Source organism: Boleophthalmus pectinirostris, unplaced genomic scaffold, assembly GCF_026225935.1.
Source record: "Boleophthalmus pectinirostris isolate CB_2022bp ecotype Guang Dong unplaced genomic scaffold, ASM2622593v1 HiC_scaffold_16, whole genome shotgun sequence".
Classification (NCBI taxonomy): domain Eukaryota; kingdom Metazoa; phylum Chordata; class Actinopteri; order Gobiiformes; family Gobiidae; genus Boleophthalmus; species Boleophthalmus pectinirostris.
In genome coordinates, this window is record NW_026571095.1 from 19,253,093 (window position 1) to 19,273,336 (window position 20,244).

Here is a 20,244-nt window from a genome sequence, read left to right on the forward strand (position 1 = left end):
TAGGGCAAACAATAGCAGGGTTAGCAGAGATACTGTGAATACACTTTAATTTAATTTAATCCTGTTTTTGTGGCTTTGAAAGTTAACAGTATGGTAATGATATTAAATGAAGTTTTCACATCTAGTAGACTGGGAACTTGCATCTTCAAAACTGTAGTGATTAGTCTGCAGTGGCCAGTATCTAAAGCCATTCAGATATATATTTATTCACATTATAATTATTGTTGATTGATTGATTGATAGCATTTATACAGCGCCTTTGAAGATACCCAGAGCTTTACAGTTCATTATTCAGTCACTCCACACTCAGTGGTGGTAAGCTACCACTGTAGCCACAGCTGCCCTGGGGCAGACTGACGGAAGCGAGGCTGCCAATGTGCACCATCGGCCCCTCCGACCACCACCATCACTCACGCTCACACCACTTTCATACTAGACAATGTGGGTGAAGTGTCTTGCCTAAGGACACAACGACAGTTTTTTGCCACTGGCGCCCCACTGTGGCACCTGGAATTCTCCAAGTACTACCCAGGCCCAGCCTGCTTAGCTTCTGAGATCTGACAGGATCAGGTTTTTACAAGGCGGTATGGCCACAATTGTAGCACAATTGTGGCAAAAATGTTGAAATACAAAAGACACGTTATAACAAAAGAGAACCACTTTATTAATGGATATATACAGCACAATCCTAATTTATTACATCAAGTACATTATGTGGGAGACAATCATCTTCTCTTGTGTGCTTCTACCTATGTTCAAATCAATAAATTCTCCCTTATTGCACCAGAGCCTCAAAGAGCAAAAGACATTAAATTATTAAGCTTAAAAAAGCAAAAACATTTCAGTCAGAGTCTCTCAAAATGAGGACAAATTAAAATGTTATTATTTATTGCTACAACAGACTCCATCTGTGTAGTTTCCAAACTTAATTCAAATAATGTTTAAGAAAATATCTGATGGCAATTTATAAAAGAGAAGATAAAACCCATATCCTTTGAATTTAAAAAATTAAACAGATCAATTGTAATGCCAAGTACATTTATTGGTGACATAGATTACATTATGTGTCATCTTTGGCTTCAGTTACACAGATACAAAAATATAATTTAATTCCTATTAAGACTCAAAATTCAGAGCTTCAATTCCTAAAATGACAGATTTAAACTTTAATAAAAATCATTTAATAATTCCAGATTTAAATATTTACGAACTATATGAAAAAGAGCCCAATGAATACAGTTAAAATTTAAATGAAAAGTACAAGTCTAAGAATCTCATTTCTGCACCTGTGTAATGTCAGCCTATTAACTAGCCAATCCTGTAGTTTTTCAAATTTAGATCAAAGATGCTTAAATAGGGTTCTTATGGAATTTCAGTTGGTATAAAGAGGTGTCTTGTGTGCTACTCTTTGTAAAAAATACAAATACAATAAAGGCAGGTGTCTCAGGGAAAAAATGGGTCAAAAGGGGTCAAATGGAAGAGTCAAAAACAAATAATAAACTAACATTGGCCTAACCAATTAGGCTATTTTAAAATATAGCACAGCTCAGATAACTGTGACCATTATGTACAAATATCAGCCATGATCGGAGACCCATCTTATACACAATAAATACTCTGCTGATACAGTCCAGTAAAAACTAAATGTAGTTTGAAACACATAATCCAACCCAGTCATTCATTCCTACCCTTTATGGTTTCATTTAAAAGGGCTACTACCATGTCCCTGAGAGCGCCAAACTGAAACAGCAACACAACATAATGAGAGCCAAAAAGTGTCTACATGCCCATAGCGCCACCTAGAGTTATCCATGAAAACAACACATTTAAAAAGGTGCGTAATTACAATTACATGGACCTAAACAAAAAATAAAAAGACAATCATAACAGAGCCTACAGTTAAATGATTTCTCTTGCATGCATGTATTGCACAAATTTCTTTCATATTAGGCTGTCCACTCAAGGTCCGCTTTTACTGTTGCATAATTTGGTTCCTAAAACAAGGCAGTATTATTTAATGATGAGCTGCTAGGAAATGCCTTCAACAACAACAAAAAAAAGTTTTTTGGCAACCCTCTCCTATAACTTCCTTTTGACAACACCTGTGAATAGACGAAAAGGCAACATGGAATTGGTTTTGTCAGTTCAGATTGGTAAACTTCAAATGCAATTGAAGTGAACTGGAGACTGTTAGTGAAATATCCAAGTTGTATTTAAGAGAAGTAAAAGAGCCAATATTGTATAGTACAAGTACATGTAGTTCTATTTAGTTAAAAGGCACAAAGACACTTCACTTATTACCTTTCTTTGAGTTCCCATATCATTATTCTGTACACCACAAATATAATTTAAAGCATCATTTAAACGATAAGCAAGCAATTGGGATAGTTAGGTACTGATAAGTTTTTGTGAAAAATACTATATTTTTATATTGTGAATATTATCATCTCCTTGTGCATTGTTACCATAATATGTTCCATACACTGACAATAGGCTATGGAGGCTATGGACAATCACACTAATTTCAGTTCACTCTTTCATAAGTTTGAGCAGCACCTGTCTCAAACCCCTGTTATTGGAGCTTACGACTCTGCCACTTTCGCAGCCTCGAAGTTTACCGCCAGTTTTCTGTGTTTCCTCTTGGAGGCAGAGCCAGGGGTGTGGCCAGAGGGCGGAGGGTTTTGTCTGGGTGGAGTCTGGGGTGCTGCTATAGATGCACTGGACTGGCTGTTCTCTGCTGGCACATTTCTTTGCCCTTGTGGCTGGTCTACAGGTGGATTTGGGGATTTCTGAGTTTGGTTTCTGGCGACCGTTTGGGCTGCGCTGTAAAACTCTCTGTCCTGGTTTTTCTTGTTGGCTGAAACTCTCTTTTTCGTCACCTGAAGAAGAAATATAGGATTAACTAGTGTATCAACAAATGTTTTTTTTTAAGCTTTTCATGACTCATTAAACGTTTGTTTGCAGAAATGTGTTGCAAATTTGCATATGATCTCTCCCAAATCATCTAGATCAGTGGTTCTTAAACTGTGTACATGTAGAGATAAATCTATTACTGTTTTTGTCCTCATTTTGTTAGAACTACCTTATTCATGAATTTAGTCTCAGTTTAATACAAGTTTACCCCTAATATAAGTCAAGTATAGTCCTGGTTTAGATCTGATACCTAAACATTATGTTAGGTGGCAATGTGTGAAAAGTTTGATAACCATTATATAGATTATCTTTCAGTTTTGCCAGACAGTTGAACATTTTGAATTATCTCAATATATAGAGTAACTTTAAATGATTGTACCATGTAGCTTGCAGCAAAATGTAGGCATTTTCTGCATTTCTTTAGTTACCTGCAGTGGGATGAACTGGTTGTGAGATCCAATGGGAGCAGTAGCTGGGGGTGGAGGGCGGACCGCTCCAGGGTAAGTTCCGGTTGCTCCATAAAACTGTGGGTTTTGTGGGTGATGAGGCGGCATGGCCATCCCCCAGAGATGAGCGGGGCCATAGCCCTGTGGAGGCAACAGCAAACCTACACAAGAGAAAACAAAGTATTTTAAGAACACATTCAAAATTAAATGTAAAGTAAGAATCCATATTTAAAAAGACATCTTGCTTTTTTCTGGTATACAGATAAAATCCACGGTGACCAAAGATCATAAATAATATTTTAGATTTTGAGTGAGTTTTAAAACACACTATATTCATCTAAAATAACAGAAATAGGACCACTGACTTCTGGTTCAAGACTGCATAGATCATTTCCACCTCCCCCGTTAGAATCACTGAAAATGTCATGACTACAAAGCATGGGAAATATATAAAAGCCATCATAGGCAATTGTAAAGTTACATGACACTAACCTGGTTTGTTGAACATTGGATTCATGGGACCTAAAGGTGGCGGTCTGATCTGCGGTATCCCAGGGTAGAGAGCAGGAGGAGGCAGAGGTAAACCTGAGCCCACTGAGTTCTGAAGAAAATGAAAAGCAAAAATATTATTTAAAGCACAAAATATTAGCATTATGGATTATAGATTATTATGGTTTCATAACTATCAACTTGCAAGTACCAGTCTTTGAAGAGCGAAGAAGGCTGCATTCTCCTTGGCATCATTTTCCGACTGGCACTGAGGTCCGTGCACCATCAGCCCATTGGACAGCTTCACCTGACACACTACACCCTGTCAAGACAAATGCATCAACTGTCAAAGCATTCACACCATAAAACACTTTGAATGAGCAATGCCCTGGTTTCATATTGTTGTACCTGTCTGTTTCCGATGAAGCTGAACTCAGGAGGTGCCATGCCCAGCCCCACACACACACAGGCCAGCTCAGACACCTTACTGTTCAGCATGGGGTGCTGGTTTGCCATAGGAGCTGAGGTTGTGGGAGGACTGTCCACATGTGGCGCATTGATTTTTGCAGCTAAATGAAAAAAAAGAAAGTTATATGAATGTTGTGAGTCATTCTATGTATAATTTATAATACCACAATGCCAGTTTCTGTGTTTAGTTCAGGTGTGCTTTCGATTGTGTTTTAACCTAATTTCTTAGATGACCGTCTCCTGTTTTGCTGCTGTCCATCAGACTGGGCAGAATCTGATGCACTGTCAATCTTCAGCATCTCCTTCAGCACCATGGTCCCCTTCTATAAAACAGTACAACAGGTTATACAACATAGAGACATAACCAACATCAAACATGGACAGTTCAATTTTCACCATTGCAAATGACTGCGGCGATAATGGTTCATCTGATTGGCTTGTAGATGGTTGAGCAGGAGCAGTTGAAGGTGCAGTTGGCTCTTTTGGAGTTGAAATCTTCAGGTTAGCCAAAAGGCTCTCAAAGTCAGTGGAGGTCTAAATAAGGATAAAATAAATTTTGAATAAACCTCAAATGTAATTGTATATAAAGTAAATGTGAGAAAATACCTTGTTGGTGTTTTGTGTGGGCAAAATGGAGGTAGCATCTTCGTTTTTCTTTAGCAGTCTGATGCCACCAGCTCGGGCCTGGTAATATCGAATATATAGTCACTTTATCTATGTAGATTCAATGAACTTTTTATATTTGACACTTTTTAATAGGCTTACATCATTTTGCCAGTGAGCAGGGGGTTTGTTTGGTGGTCCAGAGTTCCGCAAAGACTGCCACACATTGCTGTACTCATCCTTACTCTGGAGAACAGACCAATAATATGAATACAGACTGTGTTTTGTATAGTTATATTTATAGTTATCATAGTATTTGAGTTGACCTTGGTTTGCTTTTGAAGCAGTTTTGGAGAGTCCCTTTTGCCTTGAGGTGAACCTCTCATGCCATGTTTGTTGTTATGCTAAAAGAAAAAGAAAAAATATGTTTAGGAATTCATTCGTTTCTACTTCCTGTCCAGATGACTTTTACACTTTTTTAAGTTAAAGTTAAAATAAAAGTTAAAATTAAAGTTTTATGTGGATAGGCCTAGTAATTACACAGATACTGAGCATAAACCATCATTCTGACCTGGTCACCAGCATGTGCATTCGAGAATATTGGATTGGATCTGATCAGTAGTTATAGACCTGAGCCGGGGCTTACTTGTGTGGGTATGAAGGGGGATCTTGGGGAGTGGTTGAGGCCTCCCAGCTGTCTGTTGGAGTTGTTGGGAGTAGATGAAGGCTGAGGTTTGACGATGGCAGTGAGCTTGCCTGATGTGTGGTCTACTCGTGCTCCATGGGACAGGTTTATGAGGGCGCAGGGAGGCAGGCGGTACCCCCGAGGTGACGTACATCTGAAAGGACAGAAACGTGTGTAATACAGAGTTGTCGGTCTATTAGTTCATGTACCCACCTCACTAGTCACCCACCTGAGGGTAAGACCACCAGTGAATTCTTCATCAAACAACACTTCATAAAGAACATCTGCCTCCTTTTCAGCTTTACATGGATTAAACAAAGACAGGTTCAAACATATTACAAGTTATTTACATGTGATTGTGAGTGTTTTTGTGCTCACCTCCTTTGATACCAATAACAGTTCCTCTGAGCCCCAGTGGCACAGAGAAACCCTCCCTGACATTCACCACTCGATCGAACAGCCGATACTCCGCCTCTGGGTCAGGCACCACGCCCTGCTGCTGCTCCAGGGGCTGCCAGGAAATCACACATGAAAAATTAAAGAATCATAATTGGTCCAGTATTGTGAATGCTTTTCTATATAAATAAATATCCAATCCAATCCAATCCACTTTATTTATATAGCACATTTCACAAACAAACTGTTTCCAAAGTGCTGCACAAATACATAAAAAAAAAATATATATATATATATATATATATATATATATATATATTCATAATAATCAGATGTGACCTACCCTAAAGAGTAGATGAGGTTTCACTGTCACACGAACTTTGCGAGTGCTCTTTTTGACCTGACAGAGAACAAATGTTAATATAGATGGAAATGCCATGGACTGATATGAAATTAATATATTTCCAACCTTGGTCTTTTCCACTGCCTCCTCGATCTTCTCAACAATGGCCGAGTCCAGTACTTGAAGGTCACATGATGCTCTGCTCATGGAACTTACTGGGTGACTCTTCAACCAGGCTGTGATCTCTGCCACTTTCTCAGCTCTGCGCACATATTTATTATTTATTACAACATTTGTTCAAAATCTGCACTAGATGGAATCACTTAGGCTGGATGTGGTTTTACCCATTCTGATCTTCTCCAGGCCAGATGTCATCCTCATAGAAGACATCATCATGAGAGTTTCTTGATACCGCTGTGAAAACCTCAGAAAACCTATTTTACAATCAAATTTATATTTAGACAATTTGCAGTTATGGCATGAATAAAAATATGAATGATAAAATGGAAAAAAATGACCTGTCCAAATATTCAGCCAGCAGTTCCTCCACAGCAGCAGAGTACAGCCACTCTTTCTCTGTCTTTTTGGTGTAGCCTGGAACTTCCTCATTCTTCTTGTTGAACTTAAGGTTTAGACCAATATTGGCTCTTTGCTCTCCACAGGGACTACGTGAGATGAAAGGAAAAATTTATAGTGATACAATTCATCATAAACAATAAAGCATGCTCAAAAACACACTTACTTTTTCTTTGAACCTCTGCCAATGAAGATGCTCCCTGAAAAGCGGGATACGAGGTAGCTGGTGATCCCAAGACGAGAGGCCAGAACATAGCCAGGACTGTACTTCACACAGTATTTCTACAAAAGGCAATATATACACTGTAAGCTAATGCATTTCACTTTTTTGGCTGTGAATTTAAACACTGCATTACATACATGCTGGTTTTGTATTAAAGTGTCAAGCTGTGGCTCGTGTGGCAGGCTGAACACAACTCGCACCCGTCCATCTTTGATGACATCACTAGAGTCTTGCACCTATGATAAGACATAAAACATTGCACATATTAATATTGAATTTGCTTATAAATTAGTTTAATAGTACAATAGACAATTAGTCATTAACCTCTCCCATAGCACCATAGTAGGGATTTCCAACCATGAAGACTGCAGTAGATGGGGGAAAGAGATCATCCAGGCTGGTGAAGTTTGTTAAAGATGAGTAGAAGGCCCTTATTTCCTATAAATACATTTTAAAATGGTTATAGCTACATATGAAACTCCACAATACAAAAACACAGAAAGCATGCTTATATAAGTTACCTTGACAACAGCCTGGTAGGGAAAAGGCAAAATCTGCTTGGCCCACTGTTTCTCCAGCTCAACAAGCCCATTGGCTTTAGGGACAAACTTTCTTCCTGTCAGTAGCTGGCCATACACAACCACGTCGATCTCATTTGTCACAATGCCTTTTCTCTTCAGGTAACTATGTAAAAGATGTACTGTGTTTATAATAGGCATAAACCCAAAACATGTCATTGACAGTGTTGGGAAGTAACTGAATACATGCAGTGAGAATACATATTCAGAATACAAATTTTGAGTAACTGCATATTGGTATAGTTACTTTTTCATTTGGTGGTATTCAGAATACAGTTACTTTTCTAAAATCAAAAGGAATACATGGTGGTACCTCATCACACAATTTAGGCATCAAACGACACATAACTAGTGAGAATAATAATAAGATAAGAAAAATAATAATAATTAAAAAAAAATTCTCTTAAAGTGTGCAGATGTGTGATTTTAACTTCTCCAGCTAGTGACAGACAAATGCATAACAAATGGTGAAACAAACAAAAAGCTGATTTTAATATTGTGTTGTTACAATATTATTTCAATATAACCTGATTTAAAAGTATTCTAAGCATTCAGAATACAATACTCTGCTTGGACTATGTATCAGAATATATATATAAATAAAAAAAACATTTCAATGCAGGTATTCAGTATTCTCTAACTAACTACATTATTCTTCCCATCACTGGTCATTGATATAAGATGTACATTTTGACTTACTGTTCTGTGATTCCCTGAACGTCTTTTACCCAGTCTTTCTGCTCTTTATCAGACAGGCGTGACACTTTGGTGGGAGGTGGAGTGGAGGGTCTGTTATACACTTTCTGGATACCTGGAGATTCTTCCAGAGAGAACCTATAAAATAACATTTACATTAAACTTCTTTCTCAATATATTTGAAGGCAGTTCCTTTATATGTGTGGTCACAACTGCAATTATGTAGTAATGTTACTTGAAATATAGTGTATACAGCAAGTATTTCCAGGTGTCTCTACATACTTGGTCTCTCCATCAGATACTGCAACAACCCGTGCCTCCTCTAGATGGGGCCAGTTCACAAATATGGCCTTGCCCAATACATCGGCAGCAACATTGTCACATATCTGAGAATGCAATAACACAGGAATATGAATATGAATCATTAGAATAATAAAGGTTACAGTTGCAGAAGTAGAAATTTTATCTCACTGCTTCTCCATCTTTGTTTGAAAGGATTTCCAGCATCATGTTCTCCCCTCTGCTGCTCTGCTGGAATACAACCACTCCACTCTTCTTCTTATAAAACTGAAAAATAGAATTGAAAACAAAAGATATAAGGCATGACTCAATGTACAAAATAGGCCTGCAATAAGTAACAGTGGCTAATCAATCTTATCTTATTATTTGTGTTTTATTTTAGATTAGATATTTATTTTAGATGAGATATTTGAATAGTCGGCTAAGAAAATAATGCTAGTTGCAGCCCTTGTACAAAATAATGACTCCTACCTTATGTGGGATGTGCTGTAGCGTTGGGAAACCACAGAAGTAGAGGGCTGAGCGGTCAACACGCCTGCTGACATGATCCAATGGTACATGCCAAGCATCCATAGCAATAGTCTGTTGCCTGTTAAGAGTATACAATACCCATATGATCTACTCTGTGTGACCTTTTGTATGGTGATTATAATTTTGTGTTAAGTGTAAATACCTAACACGACAGTGAATTATATCAGGAAACATCTGGGGCAGACTGGAGGCGTATGTGAACTCGCTCTCCTTGTCGTACATGTACACAGCACATTCAGTATGGCGGTTCCTGGCTTTCTCTGCTTTGGTCAGCTTTTCATTGCAAGGCTCCATCGCTGCTAACAGCCGTCTCTGTTGAATACATTTCCAAATACATATTAATTAAAAACGAGCTGAAACGAAATGAATCAATTTGACCTTGTACTTAAAATCTGGGTGTACCTCGTCAATAAAGGGAATGAGCACAACAGCCTCCCACTCCTGTTGTTTTCCATTCAAATCAGTTTTGAAATCCAAAGGGTAGTACTCAAAAATAGGGGAAAACTCACTGGTCATAAGGAACTACAGTAAAATAATATACAAAATATAAAATAGTAATATAACACCAAGTAATACAATAAAAATGCATACGTGCTACAGTATTTATATTTATTTACCCTGTAGCACTCTGGTAGCAGCTCTTTACTAGCTGCGGGTAAAACTGCTAACAGCTGTTGGAAAGGCATGAAGGGCTTTCCCAGGTCAAAGGTCAACTTCAACTCAGATATGTTCTTTATGTCAGAGAGAAAAGGGGCATAGTGATAGGGATAATACCTAAAAGAGAAAGCGCAAGTTAACAAAGGTATATACATTAAATGACATGTCAATTTCACCCATTCAACAACTATAACAAATGTATTGCATGTTTTTTTTTTCTGATGATTTTCTATCATTTGACAACAAAAACAAGGCTAAAATTAATCCAAGGCATAACTTAATGAACAAAGAGGACTGAGAATAAGGTCACCAGTAAGTATTAATAATTTGTATTTCCTTTTCTTCTAATGAATTTATACAGAAGCACGTAACTGATAACTCACCAGCTCCAAGACTGAACACCATGGTAATAATAGTGTAAAATCCACTGGAGTCCTTCAACATAGCCCTTTGCCTGGTCAGCAAGGAACTCACTACACAAAAATGGACATGGTTACAGTTACTTTTTCGCTTCTAATCCACAGTTATGATGATCTTGCTAAACACTCACTCAGACACTACATCCACGCCCATCTTGGTCATGTAGTAGGTGCGTTTGTATTGTCTGAACTCAGTTTCAAAGAGATCATCCTCCTCTTCCTCATCATCTGCCTGAGCATTTTTCCCTCCTCCGATTGGTCTCTGCTGTGAGGTCATGTCTACCAGGGCTCGAATCTATGAAAACAATGAGTTATTTATTACACAGGAAGCAAAGGATTTCCTTTGATCTTGTGCACCTTTTGTACCTTCTCGTTGGTGTTACTGCCAGAAGCCTCCTCCTCAGCAGCCAGACCAGCTGCCTCATTCAGATACTTGTTGCCCACTTTGCTTTCAAACCACTTCAAGTCTACAAACACCTCACTGAAATGTTCTCTGTCAAACTGAAATATAAATATGACATTTTTTTATTACATTTTCCACATATAAACATGTCTTTTCTTAGCTTAATGGTTTAACTTCTATCAAAATAGACAGTCATAGTCATAGTAGAAATATCTCACCTCAGAAAGCTTCTCCACATACTTCTCAAAGTTTCGAAGGTTCAAGTGGCCATTTTCATTCAGATATCCCCCTACACTGGGAAGCACACTGATGTATGTCTTGTACAACATTGGCAGCGCGTCATGATTGATGTGAAGATTGGGGAGGTGAGGAATGAAATCATTTCCCACAAGAAACCCCATTAAAATCCAGTCGTCTATTATTCTCTCCAAATCATATTTAGAACCTAAATGTTCCTAATAGATTTAAGAAAAATACAATGTGATAATAACATGACAGCAAATGTTATTACATATTATTAGGAGCATAGCTCTTTAAAGGTGCCATGGGTCATGCCACAATTTTAATTTGTAAATTATTACCTTTAACCCAGAAAACTCATAATCAATATATTCTCTCATCAGAGACAAGTGGAGCAAATGAAATGTTGTCTCCTCTGGAGCAGTAATTCTAAAAATGTACAGTTGAAATTTGTTACAAATAAAAAAGATTAATTACATTAAATTGTATTATCCTAGGCACTAACCTTTTCTGAGATTTCTTGCCTCCAAAGCGGACCTCTTCTCTGAGCAGCGAAAAGTTGTGTTCATGGCTGGTCAAACCCAGAATTATCTGCCACACAGGAAACACATGAAATGTTACATTTAGTCTGAAAAAGGATACAATAAAATACTCCCAAACAATAATATACCAAGTCAGCGTCCAGGCCATACAAGCAGTGTCGGGTGTTGGGGTCATGACTTGGCTTTGCATTTTCAGATCTAATGAACTCCATGATTTTGTGTTCACCTTCTCCAGGAGTCTAAATAAAGAAATGGAGTATGCCGATGTGAAGTCAGTACAGTCTATATCAAAACAATTAACATTAAGTTGACACCCACCTCATGCCCAGAGAGGTACACTTTGACCTTTTGCCAAAGTTTGTCAGTAGAAATCTTACTGTGGACAAAATATTTGAGCTGCTCTTGTAGTCTAACCATAAAATCAGTCCCTGGAACATAAGCCAGTGTTAAATTTTTCAAGTTAATGGCAGCGGTAAATAAGGTCCTAACAACACATGAAAAATTTAAACTTGCTTACATATTAAGTTATTTTTATGTGATTATTACTATTACGCATTATTTAAACTAATATCAAAATAGAATCATTTAGATTCAAGGCTAATAAAACCATACAGTTCATTCTCATACCCGGAGTGATGCAGTTGGAGTCAAAGCGAGCCTCTGTGGGCAGGACTTCTCCTTTCTCTAAAGCTTTTTTAATCTTGTCTTCTGCCTCTTTGGCTGACCTGCATGATTCATACAATCAGGCACAGAGACAAGACATAAAGACACAGGGGCAAATAAAGAAGGGGGAGTCAACAGAAAGCAGTGTTTTTTGTCTTTTTTTTTTTTTTAACACAAGATTCATAATTAAAAAAGTGTATTAAAACCAAAAGCAAAAACATTACATAAATGAATGTGTGAGGTGGTGAACTGGATTGTCTGTGCTCTACCTGAATCTCCGTCCTCTCTGCTGGTTCATCTTTGCCCTTGGAGCCACACCGTCCACAGCCATGAAGAACACCTTGCGTGGCTTGATGATCCTGAAGAGCACCTCCAGATAATGGAAGATATCTGCAAAAATCTTTTCTTCAGAGATTCGGAAGTGGACATCCTCGTCGTTTGGGTGGGAGCACTGGTGAATGATGCCATTCATGTCCAAATACAAATTGTCGAATTCAGGAATCTAAGTAAAATAATGAACAAAGGGAAATGGACATCAATCATCAAATTACTGTGTATAATACAGTCAAATAATGCAAAAATCTGGTTCATATTTGCTTATAATAAATGACTTTTGTCTTATTGGAGTCTTGATTTAATCTGAAACAAAAAACAATGCACTGCAGTTCAATATCAATAAATAATGGGATCAAATGTAAAACAGTGCAAACTGAACACAACAACATTATACAAATAACCGCCTTACGCAACTTGGTGAAATTGACATAACACAGCTGATGAAACAGCTGCTTTGGTTACACATTCTCGCGCTTTAAGATAAATCAATTTAATTTGACTTATTTATTGATAATTTGATATTTTTACATTAACTTTCCGAATTAAGTTTACAGATAGAAGTCTTTGGACTGTAGTTAATCTCATAGATACGATGGGATTTGATGACCACCTCTTAGCGCTCACTTACAGGGCGGCTTGCTGACACGGTGTATTTATTTTTGTTTACTCCTCGAGCACTGTTGCTTTAATGTTAAGGGGCCTATTTTATGGTTAGTAAACATGATCTCATCAAGCGCTGTAAGGCTAACCTTTATGTGCCCTTTTGATATTGACAATAATGTGTGGTACTCTATAGAGCCCTTTAGTCGTGATGCTGAAAGAAACCAACACAATAAACCAGCGTTAATATAAAACTATATACTTCTACTTTTATTAATAGGCAAACCACTAAGACACAGAGACTTTGAATCTACAGAGAGGTTTTTATTTATTCAGTGTTACCTGATGTTCTTTCACAACTTCACTCAGACACGGGTAGCGCTCCGAAATCCATCGGTAAAATTTAGGGACTCCCATCTTCGCAGCAAATTTCCCAGTTTTACAGTCAAATTAATAACTCGTAAATCCCTTTGAATAGTTTTTTTACTACAAAAATGGCTGGATTCAGATTAGGATTGACTAGGTTACAAGAACTTCCTTTGAGAGGGTTTTGTTTCCATCGGCCGCTAACAAGCTAGTTGTCCATGGTCCCACAGCTAACAAGTTCCGCCGCCAAAGAGAAACAAAGGTTCCGGTTTGTATGCCGAGATCGAGAACAGCAGGAGACCCGAGTGTCGTGGATCGTTAATTAAGTTCGATATATGTAATAATTATGTTATACTACAACCACCTATAGCAACGAGTCAAAGCCAACTGTGATTTACAAATAATTTATTAAGATACAGGTACAAAACACCTCATTTGATCATAAAACAGACCAGTCTTTCCTAATATTCATCTGAACAAAAGCTATGACTTGAAATTATTTTCAAGTTATACAACTACTACACCCGACTGCTACTAAAATGGTGTTTCGGTATTTGTTACACACAAACAAAAGTATGAGATGTTCAGGCTTGTATTAATTTCATCTCCATTAAACGGGATATGGCTTTAACTGAGACAATTACTTAATATACACTGAACAGAGGGAAATTCAAATTATATTTATTAAAACTGGTTTCTCCTGTACTGAAAAAGAACGCAGAAGTATTGTACATACAAAGAATAAACATAGTGAACAGACAAAGGGGAGATTAAAACTTCACATAGACACATAATTTCTGTATGTTGTGCTTTGGCCTTTAAAAGAGGTTGGTGCATCAATCATTATGGGATTTGGAAGATGCACCCTTAAGATCAAGAGCTTTATTAAAAAGTACATAGCGGAGAATTTGACCTAAAACCACAAAGAGGAGTTATACTGGTGCTGATATAGCTTTACAAAACAAATGCTTTTCAAAGTCTTTTGTTCTGAATGGGTTCAAGTTGGTTCCTCTAAATTTTCTGATGTTGTGATCTTCAAGCTTATTAAAATAGGACAACTCTGATCACAGCAGCTGTTCTGGCAGCATCTTCAGTTTCTGCTTTTGAGGGCTGTGGTTGCCCAAAAACTTTTCCTGTAGAGGCTGATGTATATTGAGAACTTGTAAATTCAGATGTGGGTCTTCATACAAGCTCGAGTACCTGTGAAAACAGAAAAGCTGGATTAAGTATTGACATTTTACGATAACAGGCTGTTCTGAGTAGTTTTATGGTCAGTGGTTGTTTCCATTTTAAACTCCTGAATAAAGGTCTTATGTTGCAAGATTAAGGTCATAACATTAAGATCATCATCTAGCCTTAAAGGGAGATTTTAATCTGAGCATTTACCAGAGACAGTATTTCATTGATAAACAAAATAAAAAGACAAACCTTGATTGTTCCCTGACTGTTTGCAGCGATTAACACGTTTGACTCCTGAAAATAAAGTTCAGTGAATTGGTGTTACACAAAATGCGTATCCATCTTTTAATATCTCAAAAATGTATGTCAACTCACTCCGTCTGGCAAGGCCCTCCAACAGACAGCACTGACAAACTCGTTTGTGTCGTCTTCTTTCTTATCTTTGTCCAAAACACTTTTCACTGTGTCAAATTTAAACGTTAGCAGTGTTTTTGAAAGTCCTTTGTAGTATAAGTACAGGGAGTTGTTTTCGCTGCCTGCAGGGAAAAACACAACCCCAAATGATTAGACTGAGATTTGCCAATATCTCAGGATGATTTTCTTTTTAAGTAAACACTTACCACAAGCCACATAGTCTCCATTGGAAGCCAGACCAACAAAGTTCTTCTCATTGATGTGCCCCTTAAATGAGCGCAGACAATGGGTTTTGTTGACGTTCCACAACTTTAGCTGACTGTCTGTAGATCTGCAAGGTTCAAAGAAGAATTTTAGCCAAAAGTAATAAATATTTAGGTTTGGGGAAAAGCAATACTTACGCAGAGACAATTTCATCTCCATTTACAAACTTGGCATAAGACACAGCCTTTCTGTGGCCTTTGAACACCATGATTGGCTGCTTAGTGTTACGTAGATCATAGTAGTGAACACAGTGGTCTGTCAAGAGAATAAAACATTCTTTAGGCACTTTCCCAGTTTGACCCAGTGCCAAATCCATTAGTAATATTTAGAATTTACAGAACTGTATTTATTTGTACTACTGTATAACTATCAAACTATCAAGGAAGCAGCTAGGTTACCCTAACCCTTTTTAATTTGATTCTATGGTTAGTCTGCGTAACTTTGGAAGAATGAAATAAAACACATTGTAGCCAACCAACAGGAACTCTGCTCACCTGCACATCCAAAGGCCAGGTGGTATCTGGAGGTTGGACTGAATTTAACACAGCAGACATTTGCCTTGGCTTCAATACTGGCCACTGAGTTGTCAAGATTCGTCGACCATAACTTCACTAAAAAAAGATAATAACTTCAGTAAGCAAGTATTTGAAGTACGGGATTCAACCCCAACTTACCTTTAGCATCATCTGAACCTGAGGCTAATAGCTTGGGGTCCATCAGATTGAAGTCAACACTCCAACACCTTTTCTCGTGTTCCTGGATATTATAAAGAACATTTTAGAACTGACCCAAAAAAATGGATTTTCCAAAAGTAAGTCAAATGTACTGTATATACCTGGTAGACTTTGGACCTCTGGCCGGTAAATCCATCCCACAGGATGACAGTACCCTCATAGTCACTGCTGGCTAGAAGGTTCTTATGATAGCTGCTCCAGCTGATACAGCTAGTGGACAAGAAAAAATTAGACCATTTCTATTGACAATATATTCTTAATATTTTTGCCAGTTGCCACATTTTACCTGATTTTAGAATTGCAGGTCATTTCATTGACTGGGTAGTGAATATCTACTGCATCTTGGATCACAGTGCCATATTCAAAGACCTTTATTTTCTTGGTCACTCCGGCAATGGCAAAATAGTCACAGTCACGGTCAAACTCAATACTAAAAACAAACACAGATGTCACTTTCACTTTCAAATGTAATGTCAAGATGTTCAACTAGACACTACTCTTTCTTACCTGGACACAATACTAGAGCCATTATAGAGGTCACTGGCATAGGAAAGGGTGGCCAGGGGCCGAACGGAGTTGTAGCGGGTGAACTTTGATAGACATTCCATAAAGTCATCTAGCTGGTTCAGATTCCTGCCTTCATCTGACAAAAATAATAAAATGTAGATTTTTATTACTACAACTGGTGTCATATTAACAAATTGCCCTGAAATAAACTTTTAAAAAATGAACTTATGTTAACAATAGGATCCATACCTGTAATTCTGGACATTTTGTTGGAGAAGTAGCACTGCTCCAAATCCTCAAAATGTGCCGTCAGTCTCTTTCTTCTTGATGCCAGTGTGCTGTTGTACCAAGTCTGTCTTTTACCCTGTGTCGAAGCACCAAACCCTGGAGGCTGATTATAATCTGGTGTATCAATAATACTACAACTGTAAGAAAAAAAAGAACCAAAATGTCAAGTTTAAAATAAGCAACATGAGATACACACTGTACAGGAATAGATGATAATTGAAGAGTACTGATTTTCCAAAGCTATAATTTGCTGCACTGTACCTGGGAGCTGGAGAGGGAGCCTCCACATTAGGCACTGTGCCATCTGCCTCCATCAGCGGAGAATACAACCCACTCATCTCCTGGAAAAGTGGACACAGATGTTAATTAGCACAATAAATATGACGGCTCAAATGTACAAACTTTACAAAATTGTTTCTATATAAGACAGGATTGCTTGATATACCTCAACACGTTTGATGTCCTCTTCAAGAAAGTTGAGCTCTTTCTGCAGTTGCTCTAGTTGCTGTTCATAGAATGACGAGTAAAGATTATAATTTGCCTTGAATTAATTATTTCAAACTAACACACAAACATAAAAGTACCTCTCTCTTGTTTCTCCTCGCTTCTTTGAGAAACTCCATGAGGATTTGTCTTTGCGCTGCTTGAGATTCCTATTGGAAAAAGACAGTGTGATGGCTCCTAAAAGACATTCGCTTCCCTGCTGTTTCCATGCACGCAGTACTAACATTGACTAAAATCAGAAAACCAACAAGAGAAGCCATAACAGGGAAAATGCTGCAAACTAGGGATGTCAAGATTATTCAGCTAATTGATAATCATGATTATTCAGGTCACAATGTAGGTGTAAGGACTAAAAGATTATAATTGTGATATGCAATGTCATTTTGATCACTTCAAAAAGTAATCCTAAAGGTAATGTGTTTTTTGGCAGTTTTGCAGCTTGATTTAAAATTGCTTTTTTTACATACTGACATCTCTATTACAATAAAAAGGCATTCAACTCAATACTTGTTATTGAGAAAAGTTTTGAAAGTTCCTCTTGATGACACAAAAAGAGGAAGAGTGAAAAAGCTAAAATAAAGAGTAACGTTTACAGCTAGACTTCCAACTTCAATGTTGAGTTTGTTCTTCTAATGAGTTTATCAAATTCCCAGTTCTCCACTTCTTACCGCCTCAAGTTGTTTTTTCTTCTGAACCAGGAGCTCCAGCATCAGATTCACATTTGCTAGATCAAGGTTCTCCTGGTCTGGACTCAGAACGTCCTGGAAGACCTGCCACCTGGACCCATTCTGCAGGCCACAAAGTATTATCAGTGTCAGAAAAAGCAGGTAAAGGGGATACTGCATATACAATATGATGTCAACTCACAGGATGATCTAGTTTCAGTCGTTTCTCCTCTGATCTTTGCTTCTGTTTAAGAATCAGCTCATTTACTGCAAGATAACAGTAAAGAAGATAGAAGATAACGTACAAAATACATGTCCACATACAGCTGATAAAATGACAATAAAAGAAACAAAAAATAAAATTATATAAAGTAAATATGCATCTATAATGTTTACAACTTACCAAGAAAGTTTGGGTACAACTGATCCACATTATCAACAATATAGTTACACTTTGGACACCTGTTGCTGTCCTCCAAACTTCGCCGTATGCATTTGAAACTGTAAAACATTTTTTTCTTGGTAATCAATGCATAGCAACAGCAACAACAGCAACAAATGTGCAGCTACTTCCTTCATTATTTTGTTTTGCAGGGACTGACACTTACCAAAAACTGTGCCCACACTTTGTCATGTGTGCTTCTTCAATCATTTCGAAACAAATAGGGCTGTGAAATTGAAACGACATTAAAACATGAACTCAAGTCTTTCAGAGCATCTGTCACCCGTGCCTAGGTTATACTCACCAAACAAAATCGTTACTTTTATCCTCGTATGAGTTTAATAGTCCGTTGTAAAGAGGAGCTTGGTGGAGAGACCTCTTTCTGCTACTTGTAGAAGCAGAGGGTCTGTTTAGTGAAGCAAACCCGGGCCTGGGTGACGGCACGGCGGACAAGTTTGGCACGGACAAGCCGCTGTCACTGCCGGCTGCTGGTGATGCCAAGTTCCGAGAGGTGGGCACCACATTTGGAGAGCTGTTCCCGTTACTCGTGACCGAGTTGCTGCCACCTCCGCCGGGGTTGGAGCTCCCGGTGCCTCCCCCACTGCTGCTGCTGCTGCTGCTGGTCCCGGGCACTGAGCTCGCTCCTCCGGCGTTTTGCTGCGGTCGGTTGCTCGACATGATGCAAGGCCGACTAAAACTCCCACAGATGCGCTTTCTTGCTGTCTAAACCATCCGGGCTGCACCGATGTCTGGTCGCTAAGTTCCAGCAATTGGCTAACTAGCTTGTTTGTATGCTAACATTACTGAGATTGAACTGTGTCCAAAACATCCAGAGAAATTCAGATGAAACGCATTTGCCTGATCCGTAGCACTGGCGCAACAACAGGAATGACTCAAATCAAAACAACAGAACGACACAGAAAATCGAAACGTTAGAAAAATAAAATAAGCATTAGTTTTACTGCGTTGTCCAAGAGATTAGCCGGCTGCTTCTGTAGCTACAAGAGGCTCTGGAGTTTACTCTGTTGTTGACCAGGTGCGCAGCTCTGGTCTTATCGTTAAATGTCGACCTCTCGTGGATTGGAGTAAAAATACATTGATAAATCTTGAACCAATGTTTATACCATGATAATCTTATAATTACGTGATGTATTAATTTTGAATCTAGGCCTACAACATATGAATAATAAATAATAAAAGACATAAAATGCATACTAGGCCTATGTATTTTTGTAAGTAGGTTAGTGTTTTATTTTATTTTGATTATTTCATATAGGCCTATTCATTATACAATTATATAATTATACAAAAAATATATTGAATATATAAAATAATATGAAAATATATTGAAAATATGCACATTTGTTAAATATTTGTGAACCATTTTTGACAACACATAACTAGCTACAGTCTAACTATTGTCTTCATAATCAAAAAAAAAAAAAAAAAAGTCAAAGTCAAAAGTAAAAAAATGAAGTAGTCCCACAGGAATATTTTCCTCTGTGAAAAAGTCATGTTTATTTTCTCATTTCTTTCTTAATATGATAAACCTATTGCTTTACCCACTCCCAGAACATAAAGGGGCACTATATGGAGCTCAGAAACTCTAGTGGAATATTATAATTTCCACGTACCTCAGAAATATACAACACTGTGTCTCTGTGTTTTTCTTTTTTGCCCAGGATCAGATTATATTCCTTTACATCAAATAGCGGCAGGTGGGTCGGCAGGTCAGATCCACCAAACGCAGCCCGGGCAGGCTCTGTGCCAACAA

The 20,244-nt window shown here is 37.9% G+C and overlaps 2 protein-coding genes across 2 annotated transcripts; both read right to left on the reverse strand.

Moving 5' to 3' along the window:
- Positions 1-640: 640 nt before the first annotated feature.
- On the reverse strand, positions 641-13,710 carry xrn1 (5'-3' exoribonuclease 1). Its single transcript, XM_055151584.1, has 39 exons — positions 13,450-13,710; positions 12,441-12,673; positions 12,136-12,233; positions 11,827-11,936; positions 11,637-11,747; positions 11,472-11,557; positions 11,308-11,395; positions 10,945-11,181; positions 10,690-10,824; positions 10,455-10,618; positions 10,288-10,377; positions 9,865-10,021; positions 9,650-9,769; positions 9,390-9,559; positions 9,188-9,305; positions 8,888-8,983; positions 8,699-8,802; positions 8,420-8,554; positions 7,664-7,826; positions 7,467-7,580; positions 7,280-7,378; positions 7,086-7,201; positions 6,862-7,008; positions 6,688-6,777; positions 6,470-6,605; positions 6,344-6,400; positions 5,983-6,115; positions 5,834-5,903; positions 5,566-5,758; positions 5,246-5,323; positions 5,082-5,165; positions 4,923-5,000; positions 4,713-4,850; positions 4,534-4,639; positions 4,257-4,417; positions 4,060-4,170; positions 3,852-3,960; positions 3,342-3,520; positions 641-2,879 (listed from the first exon to the last, which is right to left on the reverse strand). Exons 1-39 carry the CDS (start codon positions 13,522-13,524, stop codon positions 2,583-2,585), a joined length of 4,986 nt encoding a protein of 1,661 aa, XP_055007559.1. The 5' UTR covers positions 13,525-13,710; the 3' UTR covers positions 641-2,582.
- Positions 13,711-14,138: 428 nt separating this feature from the next.
- cop1 (COP1 E3 ubiquitin ligase) lies at positions 14,139-19,492 on the reverse strand. The gene is made up of 19 exons (XM_020936057.2): positions 18,775-19,492; positions 18,637-18,696; positions 18,432-18,529; positions 18,231-18,295; positions 18,032-18,151; positions 17,444-17,512; positions 17,305-17,364; positions 17,121-17,200; positions 16,821-16,996; positions 16,572-16,707; positions 16,351-16,494; positions 16,166-16,274; positions 16,005-16,086; positions 15,825-15,941; positions 15,468-15,585; positions 15,273-15,397; positions 15,028-15,188; positions 14,902-14,946; positions 14,139-14,673 (listed from the first exon to the last, which is right to left on the reverse strand). The coding sequence occupies exons 1-19, from the start codon at positions 19,146-19,148 to the stop codon at positions 14,656-14,658; spliced, it is 2,157 nt and encodes a 718-aa protein (XP_020791716.1). The 5' UTR covers positions 19,149-19,492; the 3' UTR covers positions 14,139-14,655.
- Between the last annotated feature and the right edge of the window lie 752 nt (positions 19,493-20,244).

Excerpts from the sequence above, each read along its gene's own strand:
- xrn1 (XM_055151584.1), bottom strand. The coding sequence starts at position 13,524 with ATGGGAGTCCCTAAATTTTACCGATGGATTTCGGAGCGCTACCCGTGT. Across the intron at positions 9,770-9,864 it reads TGCTACCAGAGTGCTACAGG|TTCCTTATGACCAGTGAGTT; the intron begins GTAAATAAATAT and ends ATTTTACTGTAG. Across the intron at positions 6,401-6,469 it reads AGGCAGTGGAAAAGACCAAG|GTCAAAAAGAGCACTCGCAA; the intron begins GTTGGAAATATA and ends GTTCTCTGTCAG.
- cop1 (XM_020936057.2), bottom strand. The coding sequence starts at position 19,148 with ATGTCGAGCAACCGACCGCAGCAAAACGCCGGAGGAGCGAGCTCAGTG. Across the intron at positions 18,152-18,230 it reads GACTGAAACTAGATCATCCT|AATGGGTCCAGGTGGCAGGT; the intron begins GTGAGTTGACAT and ends TGTGGCCTGCAG. Across the intron at positions 15,586-15,824 it reads CCTGGCCTTTGGATGTGCAG|ACCACTGTGTTCACTACTAT; the intron begins GTGAGCAGAGTT and ends TTCTCTTGACAG.